The sequence below is a fragment of the Nanorana parkeri genome, unplaced genomic scaffold (assembly GCF_000935625.1).
Source record: "Nanorana parkeri isolate BGI_ZX_2015 unplaced genomic scaffold, ASM93562v1 scaffold1752, whole genome shotgun sequence".
Lineage (NCBI taxonomy): Eukaryota > Metazoa > Chordata > Amphibia > Anura > Dicroglossidae > Nanorana > Nanorana parkeri.
In genome coordinates, this window is record NW_017308020.1 from 66,220 (window position 1) to 85,540 (window position 19,321).

A 19,321-nucleotide genomic window follows, 5' to 3' on the forward strand; every position below is an offset into this window, starting at 1 on the left:
ATTAATGAGTGTTTCTGCCTGGAGCTCACCTTTAAAGGAAAGCTGTACTAAAATAAATATGTAGGCTGATACTGCTGGCATTGTTTGCCTGGCTATCTTTTGCATCAGTGCTACAATCTATTGAAATAAAACAAGAATGCAGAGCATGAAGTACAAATAAAGTCAGACCTCCTGATCTACATTCTTGTTCTCTACTTGGTCGCTGACAATGAAAGTACTGAAGCCATTGGGGCAGCCAGCAAACCTGTAACTAGCACTTCCATAAGGTCAGGTTTTCTTTTACAGTATTTTGTGTGTAGAGCTTACAAAGCAAAAAAGTAACAATGCCTGCAATTGCATGTTCACTTTTTGTCACTAGAGGGTGTCATTAATCCAGTTGATGTAGATAAATTCATTACAAATACTTTGAATCCTGCAGAGACATATAAATTACTGCAACTTCTAAAAATGTGCTGGCTCGTTGGACAAACTATTAAGTTGAGGATATTAAAGGTTTGCGCACTAAGGTTTAATGGTTAATGTCACTTGTTACCAGCAAAAACATGAAAAATGCACGTGAACGTGTGTTATTGCTCCTTCAATGTTTTCTTTTATCTTGTGTATAGATACATACATAGGGTTTCATTGGAAGCCCAAGCTTCGGAGGTAATCGGATATAATCGAACGCATGTCCTCTTACATCTGACACTTCACATTGGTTCAGTTTTTTCTCCATCACAACATGGAGGAAAAAACTGACTGGAAACAGATGTCACAAAAGTGACATCCGTTACGTACGTCAGTAAGGCATTTGTGCACGGATCTGCTGCTGACTGGAACAGACGGTGCCCGTGTGAAGGGGTCTAAATTATTTTGTGGCATTTTCATCAAATTCTTATGAATTTATTTATTTTTAAATATAATCAATTCTGCCATTGGTAAAGGAGAGATGATGTTACATTCCCACCCCCTCCTATCACAGAATGCCTTATATTCTTTAAAAAAATACAAGACATTTTGTGAATGAAGGATATTGAGGAGGGATGAGTGATGCAACCGGAGTGCTCTACTGCTTGAGCGGCATCTCTCCCTCCCTTCAGTGCCTGGAAGCTGGGTGTTGTGTGCAGGGGACAGCATGCTGCAAGGTAAGATTTTTCTACGTTGCAGCTGCCCTCTGCACATAACACACAGCTTTCTAATGATTTACATACCCAGTGCAGTGTGTAAATTATTATTCTGCCCAGAGTGTGTCTTCAGGTCTGACATATATAATGTAGTTTAGACAGCACAGTGTTCTTTTGGTTATACACTTTGTTTATGATGTTTACTATATTGATTCAATATACAGTAAGCTCCCCATTATCCGGCATTCATGCAACCAGCATATGTCCTCAATTCTTTTATTTTTTTTTGCTGGTGGCTTGATGCACACTAAAAAATTATCGGTTGGATCTTGACTGTGTCTTTGGCTGAGGGGGCGTTACAACCACTTTGCACAAACTTTCCGTTCCGTATCTGCTCCTCCTCGGTGAAATACTTAGACATCCACCTTTCTGCTGACTTGACTCATCTTTACTTTCTTAATTATGAACCTCTATTTCGGAAAACTGCGCAGGATCTCACCACATATGACCGTAAGACCATATCCTGGTTGGGGAGGATTCATGCTCTCAAAATGGATGTGATCCCCAGGTTCCTTTACCTTTTCCAAGCGCTGCCCATTGTCCCTCCTTCTTACAACGCCAGCATGAATCCGGCACAGTAGGATAGAAATGAGGGAGAACTGTGGGACACCTGGTCAGGATTTTCAGATTATTTTCATGAGCCTTACTGGCAATAGAAAGAGTATGAGAGAGCAGAAAGGATTTCTCCCATTCCTCAGCACTCAGGGAAGTTCCCTATTCCCGTTCCCAAACTGAAGTGTACCCTGGCAGGTCAGGAGAAGAGGAAGATGATAGGAGAGACTAAAGCAAAGAAATTGTATGGGATGGAGGAGAGGATTGTAAAAGAATAGATTCAAAAGCCGTAGGCTCTGTTTCCAAACCCTCAGGTTGAGTAAATGAGATGAATGAACGAAACCGTCTATCAGTCAACCACATTCCACCAACAGAAGAATGTTCAGTCAAAAGAGGGAGATCAAAAGAGCTGGAGGCAACAGGTAGGGAGTCACGTAAGGCCACAGCTAAGAGTCTGTGGGAATTTCTGGTCCCTCTCTCAAAAGAACATCTACGCATCGCCGGGGAAAAGGTTGGATTGTTGAAAAGCAGAGTCATAGGTCCAATGTATCAGGAAATCGCACATTTGGAAACAAAACAATACTTGGTCTGTTCGCTGGATTTCTGGGCCTCGGAGGCCTTCACGGGTGTTATTACCCCTAAGTTCTTTAAGCTCCTTTTGCTTGTATGGGGCCTCATGACGGGGGGTGGGAGTTTTTAGCTACTGTTCTACTGTGTTAAAGGGGTAGATCTCCGCTGCTCCCATGTGGAATTTTTTCTATAGCCACTGTTTGTGAACCATTCTAGTGTTACGGTCTACCTGAAAATGTGTATTCTTTATGGTTATTGTTAGGTTGGACGATGTGTGGATTGCTGTATCCTTTTACTTTTGTCTAACCATGGACATATTTTCTTGATTTGTTTCTCTTTTATATGTTTATTTCTACAAAATCTTTAATAAAATCCTATTGGAATAAAAAAAATTGTCAGTTGCTGGGTGCACAGTACACCAAACAATGTAATTAGCAACTAAATTTACTTAGTTGCTAATGAGATTCTTTGTTCACAACTTGCTGCTGGCCAGCGGCTAGATTCCACAGTCAGCAGCAGAATGTAAACAATGGGGAGCAATAGTCAGCCTGCTATTGGCTATTTGAAATTGCTACAGCAAATAGTAGGCTGGGTATTGTACCCGCAGATAACTTTTTCTCTCACGTCCGCTCCTCTGCTCAGTAGGCAGGTGCAATAGTCAGACAGCTATTGCAGTTTGAAATACCCAATAACAAACTGGCTATTGAAACCCCACCCACTGAGCAGGGGAGCAGACCTGAGAGAGAAAGTTCTTCCTTTTAAGCTGCAGGCCTGGTCAGGCAGCTCAGAAAGAGACTCTCACATGGTCAGACCCAGATTTTTATGTTTTCTCCCAGCATGCACCACTGGCCATGAAACTCCTAGTGATTGGCTGGAAAAACATCCATAATATTCCACTATTGGTTGCTCTGCTGTGGCAAGGTTACACCCAGCAGCAGGCAAATGCAATCAATAACAGAATCCTTAGGGAAAGCCAAATGAGTACAGTCTATGTAATCAGCTAGACTGGACACAGTCCTAGCACACTAAATGTAGATAGTCACCCCACTCATGGCATTGTGGCTACACTTTGTTAAATGACAGAAATACATTATAAGCAGGAAACACATATATACTTTGGAAACATTAAACTTCAAGGCAAACCCAAACCTACTACTGATTAAGTGCACCTATATTAAAAAAAAACCAGTACATTCCAGTGCCAGGTTCCAGACTCTGGTATCTCTTTTGCACAAACAGTTGATCGTTTCAACTGAGGCACAGAGGATACTAAGGCAGGAGAGGGGAATATGCAAACAAAGGGTTACATTTTCATTGGAAAGGGTTAGTGTTAAAGTTGGGTAGTGTAGGGCACTGATCTCTATCAGAAGATCTGCATTGAAAACTGTTATTGCTTACAGTGACTGTTAAGCTTACAGTGTTAATGTATCAATATAGTCATACAACAAATTGGGCCTCCTGAATAGCTTTAATTTGAAGCTTAACTCCAGGCAATCAGGTAAATACGTTTACAAAATACATATAATATAAATGTTTTACCTGCCAAAGGATTTCTATTTCAGTCTACACAATCCTGAGGTTTACGTAGGTTTGCAACACATCACAGCACAGTGGAGGGAGGGTGGACAAGACCTGTTTTTTTTCTCTGTAGCAGGTAAGAAACACTTAAAGGTCTTGTCCCTCTCCCAGTCTGTGATTGGAGAATTCAAGGAGAAGCAGCTGATCACAGAGCTACGGTCCCTGTCATTCTGCTTTCATCTTCTATAAGCAGTTGTACAGTTTACAGCTGTACGTCATCTGACAGGAGAGCCATGATTGGGCAAAGTCATTATTATTTTGACAATTATTTTGACAATCATGGCTCTTACAGAGTACTGTGCCCTGATTGGGTTCACAAAGACTGCCGATTTTCGAGTCGATCTTTTGCTTGACTCGAACATCTAGCCTATCCCTAGTTAGGACATTAGCACTGCGTTACAACTATTTGGATCCATGTACTGCTTCTGCCTCTCTCAGCCTGAGAGCTGCTGTACAGGGACTGCAGGAGCCTGATACCAAGTTACATTCAGGTACTTACACTGCTTGCATTTATAAAATGTATTTAATGAATACAGAGCTGCAGTACTTCGTCTTTTCAATCCTCCTGGAGTTCAGCTTAAACGTTAAAACCTGATGGGGATCATGTGATGGGGGCTCATGTCATTATCTAATGCAGAGCTTGAAAATCTCTTGTAATGCAGGAAACATTCTGCAATATTTATTTGGCTTCTATATTAAAAATTGACAAGGTAATGCTTAATTGATGTTCTTCCCCCTGTCTTAATAATTTTTTTGCTTTTAATGTCTTTCTGAGGTGGTGTAAACCCAGCCCCAGCAGTATACCCCCTCACAAGGTGCATTCTTAATACTTGAGAAGAGTTGATGTCTATTTTAAGTGGTCCTATAAAATTGCAATATCATGCTCATACAGTTCAACAGCTGACATCCATCTGTAAACCGATACCCATGTCTTAGCCAATTTTTTTTTAGATGGGAGACATATCTTTTTACAGCTTTGAAAATGAGAAGTCCAGGGTTGCCAACTAATAGCCTTCACTCAATCTTAATCTGTCCGTACTTTACCAGTGATGTAATAGGACCTAATAAAGAGAGGATTGCACCTTAATCACAATTCCTTTTAGTTGGAATCATTGTTGGAAACTTAAACTGTAGATAAATGTGAAATAACCCTTACAGAACTCTAGTCTAAGGGTCATGTCACATGGCAACAATTTGTCAGTGACCGGATTGCTTGCAGAGCAGAGTACTGACTCACATGGTTCAATGTGTTGCTCCCTTGCTGTACAGATGAGCCTTTGCTCCATTTCTGACGAAAACGCTGCAGAATGCTATTCACCAGGGACTACTATTCTGTAAACACGGCAGCTGTGGTAACACCAAAAAGTTGAAAAGTGCACCCTAATCTTTGTTCTTTGCTTTCCATGGCACTTAAAAACGAAAGAACCCAGGGTCAGTGGGAGTGTACTTCCTGAAGCTTCTGCTTTGTAATTTCCTCTTTCTCTGCTTCCTGTTAAGCCAATTGCATTCAAACATCTAGAGCAGGTTTGGATCTTATTGTTGGCTGGGAAAAACATTTCAGCACCTTCTCATGTAAGGAGAGAATGCAAGAAGCTTACAAAGGGCTTTGGAATTCTTCTGTAACATCACAAGCTCTCAGGTCACCTTCCAATCTTGTTTCCTCTATCCATTGAGCAGAAATTAAAAGGCATAAACCAGACACGTTTTCTTGTGTTTAGTACCCAATAATCTTTACCAGTCATACTTTGTCATAACTTAGTCATACTATAATTGAAAATTAACACTGGCATATTACATACAACAGTTGGTTTTCCTACATAAGATCATATTTTGGTAGATTCATTAGCACACTGTTTTATGAAACTAAATATCATTCAGTTATGGATTACATATACTTTATAGTCAAGATCAGCTGTCATCTGTTGTTTATAGCACACAAGCTTATAAACTCTGCAGCTAGGAATTTTGTTTGCCATCACATATCCATAGCGTAGAATAGGAATAAGCATCAGATATCTGCTGTTCAAAAGTCCTTGCCAAATAATCCAAGGTCATTCATCTAATTCTTTCAGTTTTGTGGACACATGCCAATTAAGCAGATACTTGTAAATCATCACCCCCTACCTTGCCTCCATGACATGTTCTCTCATAACTTGTGCCTTACATTCACTACCTCCCTCCCAGACCCTTTATGATAATCTTCTCCAGTTTTCATCCCAGTCAGATACTCAGTCATAGTGCTTATGGTCATACTCATGATGCCCTGTATTGACCACATTGCTTTTCATCATCTCATTATCTTAAATGTTACAAATGACAGCTGATAACCAAATTGCCTCTTTTTTTTATTAGCCTATCACCAGATACAAAAAAAAAACAAATAACTTTGCACCCTGACACTGCAAGGATTTACTGGTAGCTCTGGCTTGGCAGATTAGCAACTAAAAGCTTTGATAAAACACTGTTAGTAGCCATTATGTTTGCTTTCTGTCCTTTCTCTTTTTTTCGCTGTAACCCTGAAATGTATTTGTATCTGTAGCAGTATTTAGTGCTTTGGCTGTAGCTGAACCCATAACCTGTTGGAAAGCTGCTGCGGATATGAATTATACTAGTCAAGATGATGATGCTGGACACAAGGTTGACTCTTCTTGTTTTATTAGAAAATGACAAGAACACAGAAACAACAAATTGCATCATAACTATGTAGTCCAAGAATGATAAACATTACATTACACAAAGCCTAAACCAAACACACAACCACCTACTGGCAGAACCACTAATCACAGTATAATATATGAGAATGGCTGTTGCACCTATGTGTGTATAAATAGCATGCTAACAAAACACACCTCTAAAGGGTGGGCACTAACTTAATTATAAAAAAAATGTGTTGTAAGAGCAAAATAAGTGTCCAGACTGCAAACAAAGGAGAATACATAGTTACAAAATTATTTGAAACCAGAGGACTTAGTCTTAGGGTGTATGGAAGCTGTCAGGTCGTATTGAGGCCATTGGATGAGCAGTAAAGCCTAGCAACTAGCATTTTCCTGAAGCTAATCAGCAATGGTAGCCTCTGTATTTCCCTCAGTACAGTATTTTACTTTCAAAAGGATCTTGTCTTAGTAATGTTGCACTTCTTCAAGAAAATTCACATTTATTTCCGATATATCCCATATATCTAACCTTTCATGTCTGTTTACTGTTGAGTAGGGATGTGCATCGGCTTGGTGCGTACCAATCTGGCCTAAGTTCACCCAAGCTCATGCTAAACTGTCAGTGACAATTCCCCCTTCTCGCCCGCAGCTACACATAACAGAGGGATGAGGAATGCCCCAGCGGCAGCTGATTGGGATGGGAGAGTGAATTGTCACTGACAGTTTTGTGCGGACTTGGGCAAACTTGGGAGAACTTGTTTGACACCAAGCCCATGCACATCCCTACTACTAAGTAAGTCTGTCAGTTAAAGAACTGGAAGAAAGGGCAGAAGTTAAGGGGGAAAGTTTGTCAGTTACTGAATATTTAAGATTTTCATGTAACTTCAGCTGTTCATACTGTATGTTAAGATTTACTCATTAATTTGGCATACTCTTTTTATTGAATGTAACCTTTGCTTATGCATTGATTATATTCTCATTTTGGATTATCAGGTTGTGACTGGTTTAAAATTCCAAACCTACTCCTCTTATACCTCAAATAAACCTCCTCAGTGTCCCAATAAGGATTCACATAGGTGCATTGAGGTAACATTCTGTAAACCATGCAGTTTACCATGCATTATTGCAATAACTATTAACACCTGGTACTCCGGGCATTGCGCTGCACTGCCATTCATTTTAGATGTCACACCAATGCAAATACACAGAGCACCATAAGGCACATGCATTTTTGTGTACCACAGGGAACAGATGTGAACCATCTGTGCGCGGCATTGAATAAAAAGGTGCAGTGATAGAACATTAATTGCACCACAACAGTGTGAAAACGACATTAGACTTTTACTTTCACCATCAAAATGAAAACAGCTTCAAAGTATGTGTATAATATTTTGTTCCTTACCCCAGAAGCATAGTCTCCAGTAATCTGTACCCTTTGGAACTCTGGCACACTTTGATAGAGTGGTGTATCTGCTGCATCTGCTTCAGAAACTTCTTTCTGCTCTGGCTCTTTAAGAACGATCGTCTTCAGACGCTGCAGACGCTTCTTCCTTAAAAGAAAAATAAGACCCACACAAATATATAATTATTTTACAAAGAACATCAAAAATCACATAGCCCTGCAGCCCTGAGTGAGCTTTTATGAATAATTGCTCTGCACTGTGAGGGCTGTGTCATACACTGTACACTGTACCCCAACAGTGCTATTGTTTATTTATACTGTAAAAGATCACTCAGAACTGTGGGGCTATGTGCCCAGGCAGATAGAACATAGCCAGCAGCACTTAGCAGCATCATAAATCAAAAATAAAAATAAAACCACAACACACAAAGTAGAGGTGTACTTTTAAACAAATGAATGTTAACTGCCCCCTTCCTCATTCTTAATATACCCATACTTAACCCTTATACCCTTTTTTGCTTAACGCAGACAAGTGGACAACCCTGTTAAGGAGCTGCAAACTGTGCCAGGCTGGCATTGCTCTGATCCACTTTTAAACAGTAGAGACTTACAGTACTGCATATCCGCAGCTTTTTTCCATAGGTCCTAAGATAAAAACTGTCTATTTACAAGCCTTTGCAAGCTACGCATGTGCTCTAAGTGGCTCCGCCAGGATGAATTATACTCATATCATTGAATCATGCTGTAAGTATTACACAATACATTTTCTTTTTTTGCCGGTCCTAATTTGGTTTACAAATATTGTTAACATTTGTAAATAAGCTTTTGTGTAATATTTATATCAGGAAAGACATGTAGATACCTTTTTGCTTTGGCCACCTATAGGCCAGTGATGTTTGGTACCTTCCGTGCTGGGTGAGGCATTCCCCCAGCCCGCCAAATACAATAAATCATGCTTATTGTATGGACTAAACAGTCTTGCAAGGAGACCAAATGATTCCAGAAAATTGTACAAAATATATTCCAAATGTCCAAACATTAACTAGATCAATTAAAATCTTTCTAGTTTTCCCTTAATTATGTCATGTTTGGCCTTCGGAAGGCTGAAACAATCTCATAAAATTTGAGATTGTTATCAGAGATGCTGGTTAAAAAATAAATAATGTGCCCAACCTGCTGCCATTTGGAACATACTGTGCTGCCCTTGTGGCCCCTGTAGACAATGGTCTGTGTTTTCCTACTCTAGGTGTTTACTATTGAAGGGATATTTTTTTAGACTGGCTTCTAGTAGTTCAATGATTTGGTTTATTTCTTTTACGTGATGTTGCCTTTATTTATTTTCTGGGTTTTTTCCCCCTTATCTTTTATAATGAGTCTTGCTGAGAAAAATATTAAATGTGGCACAGGTAATTTTTAGGGGGCTTCACACATGTGGAATAATTGATTTATAAAGGGGCTGTACTAGCAGTGATCTCTAGCATCTCAACAACTGTATCATGTTTGCAGTCACTGACCATCTCCTGTTGCATATCTGCAGTCCCTTTGGTGATGTCATGGGCTGCTCTTAGGCTGGGTTCACACCTAGGCGTATTGAATATGTGCGTTTGTCGCGCGTTTCGTGCCGCGCGTTTTTACCGCGATTCACGGTAAAAAAAACCGCACGGCAAACGCGCGTTTCCGAGGGCTACTTGGCTGTATCCCAATGGAAACGTGCGACAAAAACGCCCCAAAGAAGCTCCTGTACTTCTTTGGGCGTAGGGCGTTTTGTAGTGCGTTCATACGGCCTGTAATACGCCCAGGTGTGAACCATACCCATAGGCTCGGTTCACACCTGGGCGTTTTGTAGCGCGTTCGAACGCTCTGCAAAACGCTCAAACACCGAAATCCCATTATTTCCTATGGGTATGAACGCGCTACAAAACGTCCTACGCCCGAAGAAGTACAGGAGCTTCTTTGGGGCGTTTTTGTTGCGCGTTTCCATTGGGATACAGCCAAGTAACCTTCGGAAACGCACGTCTGTCGCGTTTTTTTTACTGCAAATCGCGCATATTCGATACGCCTAGGTGTGAGCCCAGCCTTAGGAAATAATGGGATTTCGGTGTTTGAGCGTTTTGCAGAGTGTTCGAACGCGCTACAAAACGCTGAGGTGTGAACCAGGCCTTAAGTCCCCTATATAAAGAAAATTCACAATCAGATTACACCTCCAGCGTTTTACCTTTTATCTTGAGCCTCCTTAGTATCTTGGAGAACCATGTGATCATTCATTTCATGGTGTGCAATGGGGCAGTGTTCCACAACATCAAAGAGGGATAGTTCATCCTTGGCGTCATCACTGAGAACCTCGGTTGCAAACACTTTCTCAGCTAATGTACGGATCTCTTCTCTGCTTTCTGCAGAGATAAAAGCCAGATTTATTATAGTTTCAAGTCTACCTGTGCAATTGCAAGCACCCTCAACATCTCGTTATTTTATTTATTTATTATTATTTAATATAGCGTGTTAACAATTTGCACATTCACATCAGTCCCTGCCCTCAAGGAGCTTACAATTTAAGGTCCCTATCTCACATGCATGGGCCAATTTAGACAGGAGCCAATTAACCTACTAGCATGTCTTTGGAGTGTGGGAAGAAACCCACACAAGCACAGGGAGAACCTGTAAACTCTTTGTAGATATTGACCTGGCCAGGACTTGAACCAGGGACCCCCAGTGCTACAAGGCAGAAGCACTAACCACTACACCACTGTGCTTGCTCGAAATGTACATTGCTTGTTTTTATTAGGCCATCTGCAGCCAGCCTTAGACTTCCAAATATGATGCTAGATTAAGATATGTTTTTTGGAATCCTGTAAGATTTCTTTGACAAAACCTACATATTTTCATTGCCCTAAAGCTCAACATTCAAAATGTGTCACCCAAAGCTGATTCTTTAATCTTTGATTTATGGTGCAAATAATTACCCCGTGCCATGCTAATCTTCAGCAAGACACTTGGGTAAACTGTTCCCAGTGGATTTGCAACTTGTAGCTTGGCTTACAAAATAATAAGGTGATAAAAAGACACACACAAGGACAGCCTGCTGTAAACAAAGGTCATGTTCTTTAACACCTAAGAGCATTAGTATACTTGCGTAAATTAGGAAATGGCAGTGCGCGAGCCTCATTTGGCTGATCATACCTGACCCATGCCACATGTGGCCTCCTGCTAAATTATGGGTGAAGGGGTGCTGCGTTACAGCTGCTGGCTCCTCCCCTTCGAGGCCGTCCAGCACGGCAGCCGGCTCCTCCCCTTCGAGGCCGTTCAGGACGGCAGCCGGCTCCTCCCCTTCGAGGCCGTCCAGGACGGCAGCTGGCTCCTCCCCTTCGCGCACGGCAAGGAGGGATTTAAGGGAGTAAAAATGGATGTTCGCCGTCCGACCGTTGTGAGCTGTGACCGGTGCACGTGGAACATCGCTTAGGAGAGACTCTCGTAGGGTGTCAGCATCTCGGTAACTATCAGAGGACTCCACACCCGCAAGTAGCCTGAAGGCATTAGCTTACAAGAACGCTGGCCTCTGGTGAAGGTCCCCCTTTTAACTGCTTGGTGGTCTTGTGGGGGGGTCAAGAGGGCGGAGCTGACCCATCGTAGGCTGACATGAGGAGGGAGCCAGGAAATATATATATATATCAGTATACATCAGTACTTCGTTGGGCCGCCTCGTGACTCCACGAGATGTTGAAAGGTGATGCAAGGAATCTGACACTGCACTGTTGCCCTTCTGTTGTCTTGTACCAGTCTTGCCACTCTCCGTTCTGCCCTAACATTGACTAGTCGCTGACGCCCACAATTCGCACGTTCAGACCCAGATTTTCGGCTGGCAGTCCAGTCTTTAAACACTTTAACAACAGCTGCTCTTGAACATTTAACAAATTCTGCTGTTTTGCTGATACTCGCTCCATGGCTTAAGCGCCAACAATCATCCCATGTTCAAAGGCTGTTAAATCGCGTTGTTTACCCATATCTTCAGAAAAAAATCACTTCTACTGTCGTGGTAAACAACCTGCTTCCCTATTGATAATGGTCTGGCCCTCTAGCAACTTCAGCGCGAAATTATTGCTAATTATAGCTAATTTGCCTACAAACGTCAGGTGGTCATAATAATCTGGCCACTCAGTGTATATGTATCTATATAGATATATATATCTATATACACACAGTGTATATTGTTTTCCCTTTTTTAGTCAGCAGGTGGAGCTATAAGCTTTTTTACACATGTAAAGACCTTGAGGGGAATTTATCAAAATTGGAGCAGACAAAACTGGAGCAACTGTGCATGGCAACCAATCAGCTTCTCTCTTCAGTTTAGATATGAAAATTAAAGAGAGGTTGCCGTGCACAGCTACTCCAGATTTTGTCTGCTCCGGTTTTGATAAATTCCCCTCCTTGTATCACTCTCTGCTTTGCTGAAAGAAGCCTGTAGACCCAGAACTCAATCAGTCATCACAGCAGTGACTCATCTCATCAGCTGGCTTACCTGAGTTTGCAATCTCACAAGCAAGACCACAAACCATGTAGTGTCTGCTGTACTCTCTCTTTGGCTATACCTTAGTGTTATGAGACTCATTTGTCATGTATCAAATGTTTAATTGCAAAATAAGGACTGTAACAACAGTTTAAAAACATATAAACCTAAAATAAACAATTGGCCAAAAACTATTAGTGTCCATTTAAGCTGGATTCACACTGTTGCAGTGCACACACTCTCACCTTGCCCATAAATTGTGGCAGGAAGCCTAAATATTTCCAATGTTTCTAATATTCAATTATGAAAGAATTTCTAAAGTATTTAGGCTTGTGCACATATTTGTGGCAAATATAAAGCAAATACACAATTTGACAAGATGAAAGAGGGACACCTTTTAGAACAATTTAGGCAAAGAAAAAACTCCTGTCACACCTCCAGCTACAGTATGTGAACCAGGAAGAATTAAGATGCATAAAGGATTGGCTAAGCCCATAAATCCATAACTACTTTTTTTCAAAGCATTTTTCCTTTATATTGGCTTTTCAAACAAAAGTGATTATATAGAGTTTAGATGAAAAAATAAGTGTAGTTTAAACATTTGGTGCATTTTGTTTTAGATGTTTTAATATGAGACCAAAAAGAGGGCCAACTGAGAAGCAAAGAGTAACAGGAGGGATTTGGTTCCCATAGAAGGACAGTCATCCAGATGATGGACAGTGGGGAGCTATGGAAGCACATATGGACAGTAGAGCTTTAGGAAAGATATACTGCACAATTATGAAGCACACATAAAACAAATTGGGATAATGATGCAACCTCATGACCCGGCCACAGCAAAATGTCGATATACATTCCATAGTGTGCTCTCGTTACAATCCTGCACCTCTCCTGCCAATACTCTTCACAAATTAGCTAAATACTGTACATCTTCCTCTTGTTATAAGATCCTTATTAACACATTGTTTGTATAAACCTTTGTATGTTTTAGGCTTTACTGAGACCTTGTTAGTTTGCAGCTTTGCAGTAACAGTAAACTATACATTGCAAAGATGTGGTGTACCAATACACGCAGCATCATGTATCCATCTCACTTTTCACTAGTTACAATCAATATGAATACTAAACAAAGACATACAGTAAAGTGTCTTGATGAAAAAATGAATATATTTTTATGTGTCCATTAATATTAAAAAATTTAATTAAATAATATTGTTTGCATATAAACCATATTAAAAAAAACAGCATTTAACACTGGAGATATATTGGTATACTGGAACTCCAGGAAAAACAAAATTGTCTTTACTTTTAATTGGTCCAGCAAAAGTTACTGCTAAGGCAGGATATACTATGTCTGGAATGGGGATGTCCCGATAACACTTTTTCATGACCAAGTACAAGTACTTCCCCTCACGTACTTGCCAATACCAATTACCGATACTTTTTCTTAAAGGGACAGGTGACATTTTAAAACAAATAATACAGACAAATGATTTTAGGCCAATTTCTTTATTATTATGAAGAACTTTAATTTAAGACTGTTTTAGAACAATAAAACATTTCTATTTGCTTTCACACCGCTATAGTGAAACTACAAATCCGATCATGCATCTGCCTCTGGAATCATTTCACCTATTCATGTTTTCAACCGCGATCTTGTGGGACCACCCAGGCGGTATTGCGGCAGGAAACCGTGTGATCTGCCTGGCGCGAATGGAGTGCCATTAGAAAATAATGGCACTGCCAGCGTGTTCGGTGGTGGTGTGCAATTCCGTGACCGGCCAGCTATCCGCTCGGTTTTGTGCACAATGACCAGACGATCACGGATCGCACACCACTGCTGATCGCGCTGGCAGTGCCATTATTTTCTAATGGCACTCCATTCGCGCCAGGCAGATTGCGCAGTTTCCCGCTGCAATACCACCCTACCCATATGGTTGCACACAATCGCGATTGAAAACACTGCGCGTTTATTCACATGCAGATGATGGGGGCAGCAGGGCTGGTTTTCATTTTTTCAATTTTTATTTACTTTGTAAAAAAATTTAATTTTCATTTATTTTATTATTTTTACTTTATCGCCTTTTTATTTTTTACATTTTTATTTAGTTACATTTTTTATTAGTTATTATTTTTTACTTTTATATTTTATCATTTTTTAACAATTTTTTTTCCATTTAACTTTATTGCTATCACACAGATGCTAACAAGCCCCTGTGTGATAGCATTTGGAGGTACTCTTTATTGACCCTGTCACCTCCAACGCCGTAGTTCTGGCACGGCACTGTGCTAGAACTCCTGTGACAAGAACGAGAACACAGGCTAAGGGAGGTGACATAGCCTGTCACAGCTCCACTGTCCGGCTCTGTCACCGCTCCACGCCCCCCACTCTGTCAGCGCTCCACTCCCTCCGCTTGCAACTACATGTCCCGGGCGCCAGGCGATACGAATCCAAGCATCGGCGCTATGTATCGGGGCATTTTCACGGGGCGCTATGTACTTCGGGACATCGGTATCGGGACATCCCTAGTCTGGATTACTGCTGGTGATGCTAAGAATCTTAGTGGTCAACATTCTGTGAATGGACAAGGGGTGGTTCTGTTGTTCATCCACCCTTCCTTCCCCCTTGTCCAATAACAGAATGTTTTTTTATTCTTTGAAAAGAATACAAGATGTTTCATCAATGAATGAGGTTGGAGGAAGAGGGAGAGTGACTCTCCTCTTTACTGTACTCACAGCAACAGCACCCAGAAGTTCAAAGCTGACAGTAGTATCTGGTATGAACGAAGAACAGATTTTTAGCATTCACCTGGACATAGTATATCATGCATTAGAGGTAACTTTGCTGAAGACCAATCAAAGGTAAAAAAAAAAAATGCTTTTCCTTGCAGTGGTGCTGCTCCTGTACTGCAATGGTTAACTCATTTATGCCTAGGAGACAGGAAAAAAAAAACTGTTTCACTTACCCTATCCCCGCACCTGCCAGTTCCCTCCAGGCTGCTAGACCAGCCTCTATGGCCTCTTCTCCCCTTCACTCCAGCGGACCACTGATGTAATCAACTACAACGCAGGCTCCATAGCACTGCATTGTATGTGAGGACGCTGAGGGACAGTCCACAGCCAGAGCGGAGGGAGAGAAAAGGAGAGCACTGACTGACTGGTGAGTGGGGATCAGGTAAGTAAAACAGCTTTTTCCTGTCTCCTACGCATAAACGAGCAGTTAACCCGGGCAGTGCGGCAGTAGATTCACTGAAAGGGAAAACTTTAGTTTAAGTTAAAACCATTATAGTTTCCTTTTAAAACGGAAGTGTTGCCAGGCAGCCTTTTTTATTGCAGAAGAGATTGTGTAAGTCTCTCACCCAGAGTACTTTTTGTCTACCATTAGATGTCCTTAGTCTGATGGCCGACAATATTCAATCTAGTTCTGAGCCAAGGTCAGCCCAGTCTGTGACTAGATATTAAACAGAGAAGCAGCACTAAACAGAGAAGCAGCACAGTGATGACCGTCCATTGAGAGAGGGTAATCATTTCTGCATATTATGTAGAAGGGATATATTATGGAATTTTTTAATTAGACACATGTATCCCAAAATAAATGAACTATGAGTGGGATGTGACCCATTACTATGCATAGTCAATGAATTGTTGAAGATGGATATCACTCCTTATTTAAAGAACTAGAAAATAAAAAAATAACAGAGGAGTGTTAGAGGAAAGAAATGCGATAAGATGCTAAAAATTATGTTGAAAAATGCAGTTAGCATATATATTTTTATGTATACTTTAAGATAATATTATGTTAAGTGCAATATACTTCTAATCTAAAAGATGGGTCAAAAGGACTTCTTTGGAAACATTATGTTAAATATATGGAGTGATAAGATTGATGTGATAGCGATTTCTATAAATATTTTCAGAATTTTATACACATTTTGGTTTTAATGTTTCAAAATAAAATATGTTTTTTAAGGGGAGGGAATCTATGCAGGACAAAACAGGGCACTATAAGATGTAAGCAATATATTGAGAGGAATGAATGTATTAAATTGTATGCTGGCTTGTAGCGCTTGAAGAGCATTTTGTGTTTGTTTTTCAGTGCAAGAATACTGACAGCTATAATGTATCCATTCCTCCCAGAATATTGTGTATTGGAAATGTATTAGTTTTTTTTTAGAGTACTAGGCATGGGAGATGTGCCTTGTTTTGGCAGGTATGGTGCAGTGCATGTGTGATGAGATGCAATGCAGCTTGATATGGCACAGGAAATGATCACTTTGAGCTCTTTCACCTGTAATATGCAAAAACCTGCTCTGTTATGCTCATGTTACATGTAGAATTGCCAGAGTATGGTCAGCAAATATGGAGTCCTAGTTTAGTCCCTTTGAGGTTTGAGTACACGAATCATAAGATCATTTCACTTGTAGATCTGTCAATCTGATTGCGTATCAGGCTCCCCCCATGACCGCATGACCACCCACATCTCTACAATTAAGCCCCAATGGGTAAAACTTAGAGGTGAGCGACCATCAGGCTCAAATTATGCTGTAGGCTAGATTTTAAGAATAAACGTGTTTGATGAAGAACCACTGCATGCAGTTATATTTGGACCAATCTCATCCCGCTGTCACTCTGCTTTCTCTTCCTATCAGCAAGATCTTGTCAGCACATGAACTGATTGACTGGGTGTGCTGCTTCTTCTGCTCACTCTCCAGCTCTGCTGTACAAAGACTGCAACAAGATGATACTGGGTTAAATTCAGTTATTTACACTGCTTGTATTTGGAACATAGATTTAAAGTGCATGTTACACCAATTTGTTTGGTTGCAGGCTAGCTGGCAGGTGAGCTGGGGATTCTTTGTGTTTTGTATTGTTGTAAGCCTTCCCAATGTGCGCCCTGCCATAAAGGCTAGTTATAGATTCATGCAGGTACCATGTTTTTTCTAGTTTGACTATTTTTGGATGTGGGGACGCACTGGGGTCCCAGCGTGCATTTTTGGTTGCTGGGCCTCCAGTGCGTTAGGCACATTTCCCTAGGGGTGGAGAACTTAATGATGAATTCAAGAGCCAGCCTGTACAATCCAGGAGCCAGCGGGATTCATTTCGGAGTCAGCTCCATTACCAAATCAGTGAAAACCTCAAAAGTTAGGCACCTGCTGTAATCTTTAAGGAGCATTGGCTACCTGGCTTTTGGGATTGTCCATGCCTGCCCTATGTTTTGATCACCAGATTTCTGTAAGGTTCAACAGTTATTTTTCTGTACTTTTAGTGACTTTTAAAGATAAAATGTCAAAATGCACATGTATTGCATATATCTACTACATATATTTTTATTTATTTGTTTATTTGGCCCAGGCAAATACTTTACCAAAAAGGTAATTTAAAGTATTGTATAAATGTAATTTTGCTAGTAGTTTGCTATTTGCTTTAGTTTGGTCTCCAGAATTGTTGTATATATTCCAGCTATATGGTACTCTTTGGATAGAAAACTGCTTTTATTTTATTTTGTTAATTGCTTCAATCCTGTGAAGATTAGTACAACTTTCATTGATTTCCAGATTTTAATTCCTCATAATGATAATAGCCCTTATGCTGTGTGTCATATAGACTGTATTAACAAGAAATGTATTTATTTTAAAACAATCTTAACAATTTAACATTTATGCCCACTGCAAATATTGGCCATAGAAAATTACTTATAGGGGATGATCTGTGCTTTTTTTTCAGCAAGACAGCACCAATAATGACAATCATGTGCTATTCACTGTAAATCATCATCACAAATTATATCTTAACTGATCAGACTCAAGTGAAATCAAGGCTGAGGCCACTGTATGTTACTGTACATTGCACATAATTACTGTTCTTCAGATTATCATTAATTTCGACATACTGCATACATATTTTCCATTGGTTTACAAAATACACATATTCATATTGGTCTTTGCTCTTAAAGGATCTTACAGTCTAATGTTCAGTCATACAAACCCACACTGTAAAGGCAATTTTAGGGAAAGCTTGGGTGTCTTTGTGGGAAGACCAGATAACCATGCAAACTCCTTGGAGACAGTTTCCCTGGTGGCCAAAAAAACACAGAACCCTTGTGCTGCAAATTTGGGAATTTTGACAATCAGATGAATTAAGTGTCATATTTTTCAGAAAATTGTAGATTTTTATTCATCTAAATATGTGTATAGTTGTCGTTCTGGTCTACAGGGAATCACCCAGTTTGAGTCCGAAAAATTAGGATTTATAAGCGGCAGCATGATTCCCAACCCAGCTCATTAAATTAGTGTGCATACACATTTGCAAATTTGTGACTCATCAACAAGAATTGGTTCATCTCCAGTGTTAACCAGTTAGCTAGTCTATTTGTATTTTCTTTGTCACTTGCAGACAATGCGGTCTGGAAGCTGTTGCTCAACAGTGAAGCCGCAGGTTAAGCCAGCACTAGATGGTGTCTGGCTTGTTTAAGTGTTTGCAACATGCACTGAGATCCTAGGCACACAACAAAACTTACTCGCTTCTTTTGACATCTTGGTGCTGGATCTTCACAGCTCAGCAGAAGGATTAGTGAGCAGTCTAGCTGGTACAGGGTAAGACTGTCAGACTGCTAGTGTGTGCAGTCTTCTTTTGCTGTAATGTGATCTATACACTTTAGAAGGATAGGAATCTATTTCCAGCATAGGGTTTAAAGTAGTTGCTAGAAGAACAGATGCGTTAAAAACTCATTCCCTACTACAGCTAGAGCGATTAAATGCCAGACTACAACACTTAAATATTTTACATAAATATATATCATAATTTTTTCCCATTGTCAATACTAGCCAATGTCGGTGCCCAATTGGAATCCGTCAAAGAAAATTAACAAAACCAATAGGTTCTGACATTTTTTTCTCTTCAA

The 19,321-nt window shown here is 40.4% G+C and overlaps 1 protein-coding gene across 1 annotated transcript in view; it reads right to left on the bottom strand.

Moving 5' to 3' along the window:
* Window positions 1-19,001, bottom strand: part of AMPD1 (adenosine monophosphate deaminase 1) — a 50,775-nt gene extending 31,774 nt beyond the window's left edge. The window contains exons 1-3 of the mRNA XM_018571418.1: window positions 18,938-19,001; window positions 10,135-10,309; window positions 7,920-8,067 (exon numbers count right to left, since the gene is read on the bottom strand). Coding sequence (XP_018426920.1) covers window positions 7,920-8,067; window positions 10,135-10,309; window positions 18,938-18,953 — 339 coding nt within the window. The 5' untranslated portion in view covers window positions 18,954-19,001. The remainder of the gene's footprint in view (window positions 1-7,919; window positions 8,068-10,134; window positions 10,310-18,937) is intronic.
* Window positions 19,002-19,321: the final 320 nt, after the last annotated feature.